This window comes from Macaca thibetana, chromosome 11 (assembly GCF_024542745.1).
Source record: "Macaca thibetana thibetana isolate TM-01 chromosome 11, ASM2454274v1, whole genome shotgun sequence".
Lineage (NCBI taxonomy): Eukaryota > Metazoa > Chordata > Mammalia > Primates > Cercopithecidae > Macaca > Macaca thibetana.
Genome location: NC_065588.1, coordinates 89216014 through 89228788, shown reverse-complemented (window position 1 = coordinate 89228788; position 12775 = coordinate 89216014). Strand labels below are relative to the sequence as shown.

At 40.2% G+C, this 12775-nt stretch overlaps 1 protein-coding gene and 1 pseudogene across 1 annotated transcript in view; one reads left to right on the top strand and one right to left on the bottom strand.

The window, feature by feature from the left end:
* EEA1 (early endosome antigen 1) overlaps positions 1-12775 on the top strand; it is a 163337-nt gene that overhangs the window by 35980 nt on the left and 114582 nt on the right. Inside the window, exon 2 of the mRNA XM_050747138.1 lies at positions 748-840. Coding sequence (XP_050603095.1) covers positions 748-840 — 93 coding nt within the window. The remainder of the gene's footprint in view (positions 1-747; positions 841-12775) is intronic.
* Positions 7644-8458, bottom strand: LOC126930313 (heterogeneous nuclear ribonucleoprotein A1-like; annotated as a pseudogene).

Below are 12775 nucleotides of genomic sequence, written 5' to 3'. Positions count from 1 at the left end.
CTTTCTGATTTCTTTTTTTTTCCTCCTTGAGCTTGCATCTTGAGGACTTTCTGATTTTTGTTAACAGTACAATGGTAGTCTGAGCATTGTGGCTCACATCTGTAACCCCAGCACTTTGGGAGGCGGAGGTGGGCAGATTGTTTGAGCTCAGGAGTTTGAGGCCATTTTGGGCAACATGGTGAAACCTCGTCTTTACCAAAAATACAACAAATTAGCTGGGTGTGGTGGTGTGTGCCTGTGGTCCCAGCTACTTGGGTGGCTGAGATGGGAGGATCACTTGAGCCTGGGAGGCGTAGGTTGCAGTGAGCCGAGATTGCACCACTGCACTCCAGCCTGGGTGACAGAGCAAGACCCCAACTCAAAAAACAACCAAAACAAAAGAGTACAGTGGTGAACAAGTCACTTCCTACTTTAAATCTGTTTTCTTCTCTACAGAGATAACATCCATCTTATCTGTCTTAAGAGATGTCATTTTGATTAAATAAGATGTTTCGTGAAGGTGACTTGAAGACTTTGAAAAGCGTTGTATATATTTTATTAATTTAAAGTGACTGAAAATGAGAGAAATGCATATATATAAAGATTCTGATACAGCATTAGGTACAGTCTTCCATAAAGGATACTGTTAGTGCTGTTATTATTGTAAAGACATCTACTTTTCTTATGTGAAAAGGTTTAGATTATTAAATGGCCTATGAATATATTGTTAATGTCTGCTTTTTTTTCCCCCTTCTGTTTGTGTTCCAGACTCCTGGGAGAGTTGGCTCTCAAGGTTCTGATTTAGATTCATCAGCAACTCCTATAAACACAGTGGATGTCAATAATGAAAGCTCTTCAGAGGTATGATAATAACTTGGCAATAAAATTCAATAGTATTTAAGGGAAAATGAGCAAATATTTGGTGTAACAATTGGTGATTTGTATAGGAAAATTTCTCATAAGTTTTTCTTATAAGTTGGAATGTGACTTTTGAAACATACTTGTAGCTATATACCTGTGCCTAGTTGTGAGACAGAAAGTGTATATTAAGACTCTGAAAAATAATATTGCCAATTTGTCTTTAATGCTAATGCCATCTCACTGAAGATTTTAAAATGTGTGTTTATAAAGAATTACAGGTTAATTAGTATCTATGTGTGTGTACTGTCATGAACTATTGCACTAAGGAAAAACTGGGTTATCTATAAAATTTACATATTATTTACTATCTTCATGTATGACTTTGTAAGGACTTTCGTCTTTGATATTAAAGACATTATATTAAATATAAATATATTATATTAAAAATGAATGGAGAAAGTATTGTAAATAAGTGAAAAAACCTCAAAAAATGTGAAAATCAGCTTTAGTTGCATTAATATTATTTTTAATAAATAAGTAACATTGGATGATTATAGAAAAAAAGGAGATAAGGAATGTGAAGAACATAACACTGACCCATAATACTGCCACGAAGAGATCAAGACACTGACAGTTTGCTCTGACACTTTTGTCAGTTGCCCCTTTGAAGGCCTAGTTGTAGTCCTTACCCAGTCTTTTTTCTCTGCTCTCCTCCACCTCTTGGTTGACAATTGTGTATTGTGCATACGTTTCTGGATATGTCCTCTTTTTGTCCATTCATCATTCTGTTTTGTCTCTCTCTGACCATCTGTTTATTATTTGTCTCCATGTATATATATTTTAACCATAGTAAGATTTTACAAATTTGCGAGAGGGGAGGAAAAGTATCAGTTGGACTTTATTAAGAACAAGTTTCAGGAAATGTCTTTAAGAAAAAGTTCCAAACTGTGTTTGTGATATGATGAACTCAAAGGAATCTAGTAATAATTTAGTTGACCTCAGTCAGAACAACACCAAAAAACAATTCCAATGGGTATTGGTATTGTGCAGTGCTTGGCAATACTGTTAATATCGTATTAGTAGGATTAACTTCCTACTTTCTGAGATAGTTATTTTGTACCTTCTTTGTTTTGAAATCTGTCTCTTTTTAACCTTCTCTCAGTCACCTTATATATAACTGAGAAAATAGGAACCATTAGATAAATGTTCTTATTTTATCATACCTATGCCATACCTGTTTTCTCTTACTTTATTACACTGGAAAAAAGTCCTTTTTATCAAATTTCATTCCTTTTTCTTGTTCTCTGGATTCCATTCTTTTTCATTCTTAATTTATCCTCTCTCCCTCCTGCTACTTCACTTTTTACCTCTACTTCATATAATTCCCAATAACATACAAATTTGTTCCATATGATATGAAAACAAATAAGAAGAGAACACCAAAAAATAAAAAATGAAAAAAACCAAAACCAAAAACTTTTTCTCTGACTTGAAATCCCCTCTTCAGGTACCATCTATTATTTGCTTTCCTTCAGAGCCAAACTTCTCTAATATGCTGTTTACAGTCACTGGCTTCATATTTTATCTACTTAGATCTGTTATATCTTTTTGGTGAATTGGTGTTTAATAGTAGTGGAATAACCCCAGTTTTGTTTTGATTAGTATTTTGTGTATCTTCTTCTTCTTTTCTTTTCTTTTCTTTTTTTTTTTTTTTTTTTTTGAGACAGAGTCTCACTCTGTTGCCCAGGCTGGAGTGCAGTGGCGCAATCTTGGCTCGCTGCAACCTCTGCCTCCCAGGTTCAAGTGATTCTCCTGCCTAAGCCTTCTGCATAGCTGGGATTACAGGTGTGTGCTACCACCCCCGGCTAATTTTTTTTTCGTATTTTTAATAGAGACGGGGTTTTGCTACATTGGCCAGGCTGGTCTCGAATACCTGACCTCAGGTGATCTGCCTGCTTCAGCTTCCCAAAGTTCTGGGATTATAGGTGTGAGCCACTGCTCCTGGACTTTTTCTTTCTTTTCATTTTCATATTTTTTTGTTCCTTTTGTTTTAGGTGGGGTTTTTTTTTTTTTTTTTTTTTTTTTTTTGTTTGTGGCAAACAGCGTAACACGTGTCTTTTAACTGGGAAAACCCCTTTGAATTATTTTGGTTATTGATGTATATTGATTTATTTTTATTGCGCTTTGTACTTTCTCTTTATCCTGCTTTTCTGTTTCTTTTTCTCTTTTTGCCTTAGTTTGGATTTAACTTCCTTACTACACACTCTTTTCTGTGCTTCTGTAATACCACACTCTTCTGGTTTTTTTCCTACCTCTCTGGCTATTCATTCTTATTTGCTGGCCCTTTGGTAAGCAACCTTCACATGGTGGTGGAGTACATTGCTGGGGTTAGTCTTGGGTACTGCTACTAGTTTGGATATTATGCATTATATTCTGTTCATTTAGTGTTTCTTTTCTTTTTATGTTTTTGAGACAGAGTCTTGCTTTGTTGCCTTAGAGTGCAGTGACGTGATTTCGGGTCACTGCGATGTCCACCTCCCAGGATCAAATGATTCTCCCACCTCAGCCTCCTAAGTAGTTGGGATTACAGGCACATGCCACCATGCCCTGCTAATTTTTTTGTGTTTTTAGTAGAGACAGGATTTCACCATGTTGACCAGGCTAGTCTTGAACTTCTGACCTCAAGTGATCCATCCACCTCGGCCTCCCAAAGTGCTGGGATTATAGGTGTGAGTGACCATGCCCGGCCCATTTTTGTTTCTTTTGTAACATACATAATGTCTAAAATACTTTTCTCTCCTTCCGTTTCAAGGACCTTTGAATGCTTTGATATGGATCACTACTTCCCAACTTGTATTGTGGTTCAGTAGTTTAGATTTATCTTATTTTCTTTTATCTTCACAAATTAGAGGTTATTATTGTTTTTAGATTTATCCATTGTTTACCAGTATAGTTGTTTACCATTCCTTGTTGCATCTTCAGCCTTCCACGTACAATTATTTTCTTCGTGTTATAGTACATCGTTTAGGATTTTTTAAAATGAGGACTGATTTGCTAGACTCTCAGTTTCGGTCTAAAATTTTATTTCATGCTCATTCTTGAAACACGATTTTGCTGAGCATAAAATTCTACATACAGATCTTTTTTTTTTTGTCAGCACATTGAAAACTTCCATCTCTGTCTTTTTTCTGGGTCATATTGTTACTGTTGAGATGACTGCTTTTAGTCTATTTGGTTCTATTGAAGGGATCCTTTTCTCTACTCCTGTGGTTGTTTTTAAAAAATTAATCAGCCAGTCAGTCCATCTGTTCTAGTCTCTTTCTTTCATTTCCAGTTATATGTGTGTGTGTGTTTAATCCTGCTTGAGACTCATTGGGCTTTCTGTACACACCAATGTGTATTTGAAGTGTTTTGGAAAATTCTCGGTGATTATCTTTGACTGTTGCCTCAATTTTTTTCCGATATTGCCATCTAAAACCTAGATTAGATATACAGATGCTCCTCGATTTATGATGGGGTTACATCTTGATAAATCAGTCATAAAGCCAAAAATTTTAAGTCAAACTATCCTAAGTTGGGGGCTTCCTGTATGTTAACATTTCTCCCTTTATCGTTTATTCTATTATATGTGTTTTTCATTTTTATTTTTATTTTTTGAGACAAGATCTTGCTCTATTGCCTGGGCTGGAGCGTGGTCATAGTTCACTGCACCTCAAACTCTTGGGCTCAAGCAATTCTCCCAATCTGATGTCTCTAGTAGTGGGACTATAGGTGCACATCACCATGCCTGGCTCTTTTCTTTTTTTTTGTAGAGATGGGATCTCATTATGTTGCTTAGGCTGATCTTGAAGTCCTGGCTTTAAGCAATTTTCCTGCCTCAGCTTCCCAAAGTGCTGGAATTATAGGTGTGAGCCACTGCACCTCTCCCTGTTTTAGTTTTTAATTTTTTGGTTTTTGAGATAGGGTCTCCATCTGTGACTCTGGTTGGAGGCTGGTCTTGACTTCCTGACCTCAAGTTATCCTCCTGCCTTGGCCTCCCGAAATGTTGGGATTATAGCCATGAGCCACCGTGTCTTGTCTGTTTTATATTTTATATCCTTCTTTTTTGTTTTTCATTTTGGATTAAAAAAATGTATTATCCAATTAATTAAATCTTTCCTCAGCTGTGGAGAATACCTGCTGTTTAATATGCCCGTTAATTTTCATTTTAAGTGTCTTTTTTTTTCATTTCTAGAAGTTTTTTCTTTCTTTCTTTCTTTTTTTTTTTTTTGAGATGAAGTTCCGCTCTATCGCCCAGGCTGGAGTGCAGTGTCGCTATCTTGGTTCACTGCAAGCTCCACCTCCCAGGTTCATGCCATTCTCCTGCCTCAGCCTCCCCAGTAGCTGGGACTACAAGTGCCTGCCACCATGCCCGGCTAATTTTTTGTATTTTTAGTAGAGACGGGGTTTCACCGTGTTAGCCAGGATGGTCTCAATCTCCTGACCTCGTGATCCGCCCGCCTCGGCTTCCCAAAGTGTTGGGATTACAGGCGTGAGCCACCGTGACCGGCTTTTCCCTCCCTCCCTCCCTTCCTCCCTTCCTTCCTTCCTTCTTTCCTTCCTTCCTTCCTTCCTTCCTTCCTTCCTTCCTTCCTTCCTTCCTTCCTTCCTTCCTTCCTTCCTTCCTTCCCTCCTTCCTTCCTTCCCTCCCTCCCTCCTTCCCTCCTTCCCTCCCTCCCTCCCTCCCTCCCTCCTTCCCTCCTTCCCTCCCTTTTTCCTTTCTTCCTTCCCTCCCTCCCTCCCTCTCTCCCTCCCTCCTTCCTTCCTTGCCCTCTTCCTCCCTTCCCCCCTTCTCCCCTTCCCCTCCCCTCCTCTCTCTTTCCCTTTTCTCCCCTCCCTTCCCTTCTCTCCCCTCTCCCCTTCTCTTCCCTCCCTTCCCCTTCCCTCCTGTCCCATCCCCTCCTGTCCCTTCCTGTCTGTGCCCTCCCCTCCCCTCTCCTCTTCTCCTCTCCCGTCTCCTCTCCTCCCCTCTCTTCTCCTCCCCTCTACTTCTCTCCCCTCTCCTCCCCTCCTTTCCCCTCCCCTCCCCTCTCCTCCCCTCCTTTCCCCTCCAGTTCCCTCCCATCCCTTCCTTTCTCTTCCCTTCTCCTCTCCCCTCCCCTCGCCTCACCTCTTCTTTTTTTCACAGGATCTTGCTCTGTCACCCAGACTGGAGTGCAGTGGTGCAATCATAGCTTTCACTGCAGCCTCGAACTTCTGGGCTCAAGCAATCCTCCCACCTCAGCCTCTTGAGTAGCTGAGATTACAGGCATGTGCCACCATGTCCAGCTAATTCTGTTTTGTTTTTTTTTTTTCAAATTTGATCTTTCTTTTTCTTAGTTCCTTGTTCTTTGCTTCAATTTTCAAGCTTCTCTTTTATTTATTAAAACATTCAAATACGATTATTCTATATTTTCTGTCTGGTAATGTTTATAGCATTATAGTATTTGAAACTTTATAGGTTTGACTCTGTTGCTAGTTCTTTCTGTTGGATGTCACTCATAATGGCTTGTGGCTTGTTCTCTTGTATATTTTGTAAACTTTTTTCGATTGTGAATTTTTGTTCCTTGGAACTTTTCTTGTGGAAACTCTTTGTGGTCTATGTTGATGTTCTTCCAGAGAGGATTTGCTTTTGCCAGTGCTCAACATTATGTATTACATATATGTTATTACAGCCGACACTTGAACAACACAGGCTTGAACTGCGCAGGTCCACTTACATGTGAATTTTCTTCCACCTCTGCCACCTCCGAGACAGCAAGACCAATTCTACTTCTTTCTCTTCCTTTTCAGCCTACTCAGAGAAAACAAGGATGAAAAACTTTATCATGATTCACTTCCACTTAATGGATGGGAACATTAGAGAGGTGCTGTTAACTGGGGACTGCCTGAAATTAAGCTCTGAGCTTGAAATTCTTCAGATTATATAACAGCATACATTCTGACTACTAATCTAATTGAGAGCTATTGGTGGTTATGGATTCTCAGGGGAAATTATTTTTTCCATATGCCACCAATACTAAGGTACAGACAAGGTCTTGGTTGGTCTCTCTCTCTGTCTCTCTGAGGTTTGTTTCCTTTTTACCTTAACATTGAGTTTGGCTTCCTACCTTGGACAAGCTCTAGATTTTAACATTGTGCCTTTAACAGCTTCTAAGCAGAATTGGAAATATCATGGTCTCCAGGACATTAAAGAAATAAACATTAAAGAAATACTTTGGTGTGATTTATATAATATTTTATATTTTATAATATGTAGTTGACCCTTGAACAATTTGGGTGCCAACCTCCTGTGCAGCTGAAATTCATGTATAACTTTTGACTCCCCAAAAACTTAACTACTAATAGCCTACTGGTGACCAGAAGCCTTACCTATAATATAAACAGTTGATTCACACATATTTTGCATGTTATATATGCTATATACTGTATTCTTTTTTTTCTTTGCACATTATAAAAAAGACATTTATTCAGCATCATGATCAGACTATTACATTTAGCAAGCAACAGCATGGATGCAAAAAAAAAAAATCTACATTAAATCCCTTTGTTGGAATGCTTTACACTTTGCACAGAACAGAAATTAAAATGACTTGTTATACAATTAGTCACAAATACAGTCCTTGAGTTTTTTGCCCATATCCATGAGTATTTGTCTAAAACAGGTCTTTGTAGCAGCTAGGCCCTGCCACCACTGTGCTTGGCTGAGTTCACAAATCTGTTGTAACCTGTAACTTCCCTGTCACTTCTCTGGCTCTCCTCTCCTGCTAAGCTTTGTTTCCTAATTAAAATCTTCTGCCTCTGCCATAGCTACTGCTGCTACTGGAACTGCCATAGCCACCTTGGTTTCTTGGTTGGCAAAGTATTGGCCTCTACCACCATAAGGGCTAGGGCTTCTGTCTCCAAAGTTTCCTCCCTTCATGGGTCCAAAATTTGAAGACTGATTGTTGTAATTGCCAAAATCATCGTAGCTTCCACCGTCTCCAAAATTGCTTCCATCATTACCAAACCCATTATAGCCATCCCCACTGCCACCATATCGACCACTACCACTGAAGTTTCCTCCATTACCAGAGTTGTCATTCCCACCGAAACCACCTCCACGACCACCACCAAAGTTTCTAGAACCACTTCAGCCTCTTTGGCTGCATAAAGCACTAGCCATCTCTTGCTTTGAGAGGGCTTTCCTAACTTCACAGCTGTGGCCATTCACAGTATGGTATTTCTGAATGACAGTCTTATCCACGTAGTCATGGTCGTCAGAGGTTACAAAGGCAAAGCCCCTTTTCTTGCCACTGCCTCAGTCAGTCATGATTTCAATCACTTCAATTTTTCCATACTGTTCAAAATAATCTCTTAGGTGATGTTCTTCAGTGTCTTCTTTAATGCCACCAACAAATATCTTTTTCACAGTTAAGTGGGCACCTGGTCTTTGAGAATCTTCTCTTGAGACAGCTCTCTTTGGTTCCACAACTCTTCCATCCATCTTGTGTGGCCTTGCGTTCATGGCTGCATCTACCTCCTCCACAGTGGCATATGTGATGAACCCAAAGCCCCTGGAGTGCTTGGTGTTTGGATCTCTCATTACCACATAGTCTGTGAATGTTCCCCATTGCTCAGAATGGCTCCTTAGGCTCTCATCGGTTGTTTCAAAGCTCAACCCTCCAATGAAGAGCTTCCTCAGCTGTTCGGGCTCTTTAGGAGACTCAGACTTAGACGTGATGGAAGGGAGAAGAGAGATTTTAATGATGCTTCTTCGGCAGCGTCCGCGGGCAGAAAGGAGCAAGCTGATGAACGTGTCTCACTGTATTCTTACAATAAAGTAAGATAGAGAAAAGAAAATGTTATTAAGAAAATCATGTGGCTTATGTAGAAGAATGAAACTGGACTCCCTACCTTTCACCATATACAAAATGTAACTCAAAATGGATTAAAGATTTAAATGTAAGACCTTAAACTATAAGAATCTTAGAAGAAAACCTAGGAAACATCATTCTGGACATTAGTGTTGGGAAAGAATTTATAACTAAGTCCTCAAAAGCAATTGCAACAAAATCAAAAACTGACAAGCAGAACTAATTAAAGAGCCTCTGCACAGTGAAAGAAACTATCAACAGAGTAAAGAGATAGCCTGCAGAATGGGAGAAAACATTTGCAAACTGTGCAGCTAAATTTGCAGATATCAAAGGTCTAATATCCAGAATCTGTAAGAAACTTAAACGGTTGAACAAGCAAAAAAAAAAAAAAGCCATTAAAAAATGGTCAAAAGACACAAACAGGCACTTCTCAGAAGAAGATATACAAGTGGCCAAGAAGCGTGACAAAATGGTCCACATCTCTAATCATCAGGGAAATGCAAGTCAAAACCACACTGAGATACCATCTCACACCAGTTAGAATGACTATTATTAAAATATCAAAAAACAAATGTTGGTGAGGCTGCAGAGAAAAAGAAAATGCTTGTACATTGTTGGTGGGAATGTAAATTAGTTCAGCCACTGTGTAAAGCAGTTTCGAGATTTAAAGAACTTAAAACAGGACTACCATGCAACCTAGTAATCCATTACTGAGTATGTATCTCAACAAATACAAACCGTTCTACCAGAAAGACATATGTATTTGGATGTTCATTGCAGCCCTATTCACAATAACAAATAAATGGAATCAACCTATGTGCCCATCAGTGGTGGATTGGAAAAAAAAATATGGTACATATACACCACAAAATACCATGCAGGCATAAAAATAACAAAATCATGTTCTTTGTAGCAATATTGATGCAGCTAGAGGCTATTATCCCAAGTAAATTAACACAGGAACAGAAAACCAAATACGGCTTGTTCTCACTTATAAATGGGAACTAAACATTGGGTACTCATGGACAAAAAGGTGGCAACAATAGAAACTGGAGACTACTAGAATGAGAAGGGAAGGAGGCAGGCAGTGGTTGAAAATCTGACTGTTGGGTACTATGCTCAGTACCTGGGTGACAGGATCATTTGTACCCCAAACCTCAGCATCATGCAATATACCCAGGTAATGAACCTGCACATATACCCTCTGAATCTAAAATAAAAATTGAAAAAAAAAATAAAAAGAGGCCAGGTGCGGTGGCTCATGCCTGTGATCCCCCACTTTGGCAGGCCAAGGTGGGCAGATCACCTGAGGTCAGGAGTTTGAGACCAGCCTGGCCAACGTGATGAAACCACGTCTCTACTAAAAATACAAAACTTAGCCGGGCATGGTGGCGTGTGACTATAATCTCAGCTACTTGGGAGGCTGAGGCAGGAGAATCACTTGAACTCAGGAGGCAGAGGTTTCAGTGAGCTGAGATCGCTCCAGTGCATTCCAGCCTAGGCGACAGAGTGAGACTTTGTCTCAAAAAAAAAACCAAAAAAACAACAAAAAAAAACATATGACCTAGAAAGATTCCATAGAGCCAAAAAAGAAAAAAGAAAAGGAAAGTCATAACAAAGAGAATATATATTTACTATTCTTTAAGTGGAAGGTCATAAAGGTCTTCATCCTTGTCTTTATGTTGAGGAGGAGGAAGAAGTGGAGTTGGTCTTGCTGTCTCAGAGGAGGCAGAGGTGGGAGAAAATCCATGTATAAGTGGACCCACACAGTTCAAACTTGTGGTGTTCCAGGGTCAGCTGTAATAATATATAATATATATAATACATAATGTAATAAGTGATATTTTATATCATTTCATTGTTTTCATCAGGACAGTTCAGACTGTTGAGTACACCATATTGCTAGAAGCAAATGTCTTTGTTTATTGTTTATCCCATTCCAATTTGGCTTCCATCCTCAGTTTTTCCATTGAAACTACTCACTAGTAGTTTCACTACTAATTCTCATCTTTACTTCTTTATCCTCATCTTACTTTACTTCTTAGAACCATGTAGTCCAGTCAACTCTTGCTGTCTAATAATGCAATCTTTCTTGTGCTTCTCTGATACCTCTCTTCTGGTGTTTCCTAGCTCTCCAACTGACCTCCGTATGTGTAGTATCTCATTACTTCACCACCTTTCTTTCCCTCTTTCTTCCTTTCCCTTTCCCTTTCCTTTCCTCCGTTCCTTCTTTCCCTCCCCTCCTCCTCTCCATCTCACTCTGTTCCCCAGGCTGAGTGCAGTGGTGTGATCACTGCTCACTGCAGCCTCAATCTCCCAGGCTTAAGTGATCTTCCTACCACTGCCTCCCAAGTAGAGTAGGTAGCTGGGACCATAGGCACACATCCCCGTGGCCCTGCTAATTTTTGTTTTTTTTTTCTATAGAGATGTGGTCTTGCCATGTTGCCCAGGCTAGTCTTGAATTCCTGAGCTCAAACAATCCACCTGCCTCGGCTTCCCAAAGTGCTGGGATTACAGGCATGATCTACTACACCGAGCCCCTTTTCTAAAAAGCCAGTTAGATTTAGCAGTGGGAGGACTAACTCTTCCCTGATCTTGTGCCTGGAGAGAGCAGGCTTTTCTTGTTAGCATGGTCTGGTGTTTCCAGATTGTTGGCTTCTCCAGTATTCATTTCAGAATATATGAGGCAAAGAACTCATCAGTCTGTCATTCCTTGGCTGAGATCACTAACTGGTCTGCCTTCCTCTCTGTATCTTTCAGCATCTTCTTACATTTGTTTTATATATAATCCATGAATTTTAGCTGTACTTGGCAGAAGGAATAAGGAAAAGTGCATCTATGCCATTTTTTCTGGAACTGGAAATGTACCTATTTTAAAAATTAAGCCAGGTGTGGTAGCTCATGCCTGTAATCCCAGCACTTGGGGAGGCCGAGGTGGGCTGATCAGGAGGTCAGGAGATCGAGACCATCTGGGCTAACATGGTGAAACCCCGTCTCTACTAAAGATACAAAACAATTAGCTGGGCGTGGTGGTGGGCGCCTGTAGTCCCAGCTACTCAGGAGGCTGAGGCACGAGAATGGTGAGAACTCGGAGGCGGAGCTTACAGTGAAACGAGATTGCACCACTGTACTCCAGCCTGGGCGACAGAGTGAGACTCCATCTCAAAAAAAAAAAAAAAAAAAAAAAAAAAAAAAAAAAATTAGCCAGGCATTGTGGCACGTGCCTGTAATCCCAGCCACTTGAAAGGTTGAGTCAGGAGAATCGCTTGATCCTGCAAGGTGGAGGTTGCGGTGAGCTGAGATTGCGCCGCTGCGCTCCTGTTAGGGTGACAGAGTGAGACCACACCTCAAAAAAAAAAAAATTGGATTATCTTATTGAATTGTAAGACTCCTTTATACTGGGTGCAAGTCATTTGCATTTGCCAGTGTTTTCATTGCCTCCTGTTTACCGTGTGGTGAAGGAGGGATTTTGCCCTAGGGTTATGGGAATGGCTGAACACATGACACAGGACGGTTGAGATCAATAGCAGTGTGTTAGTTACATATGTTTACAGCCTAGGGGAGAAGGACACTACATGCCATGCATGGCTACATGAAGATTACATTTGGGAACAAAATGAACAACCAGGGGCTGTGGGAGGCAGGCTTGGTAGTATCAAGAGGCTGGCATACCTTCTGATTCCTAAAGAAGGATATGATTGGATTGTTTGGATAAGTGTGTGGGCTGTTGGGGGACCAGGACATGGAAACCCACTACGTAGGGATAAGCAGGCACTGTGCCTGGTCCCTGTGATCAGAAGGTCTGTTTGAGTAGGCAGCTTTATCTGTGGGAGCAGAATGGGGAGGCAAACTTGTGGTTAGGCCATTTGAGGCCCTCCCAGTTTCACCAGATGTCAAGGCAGGACACAGTATCGGGCCTTAATTTGGGTCAAATATTAAATAGAATTGGAGAGAGTAATTATTTTACTTTGTGAACTTAGGGGAATAGCATTTAAGGTTTTTACCACTAAGAATGATGGTAGCCATGAGTTTTTTTCTGATCAGCTTAAGGATGCTTTCTA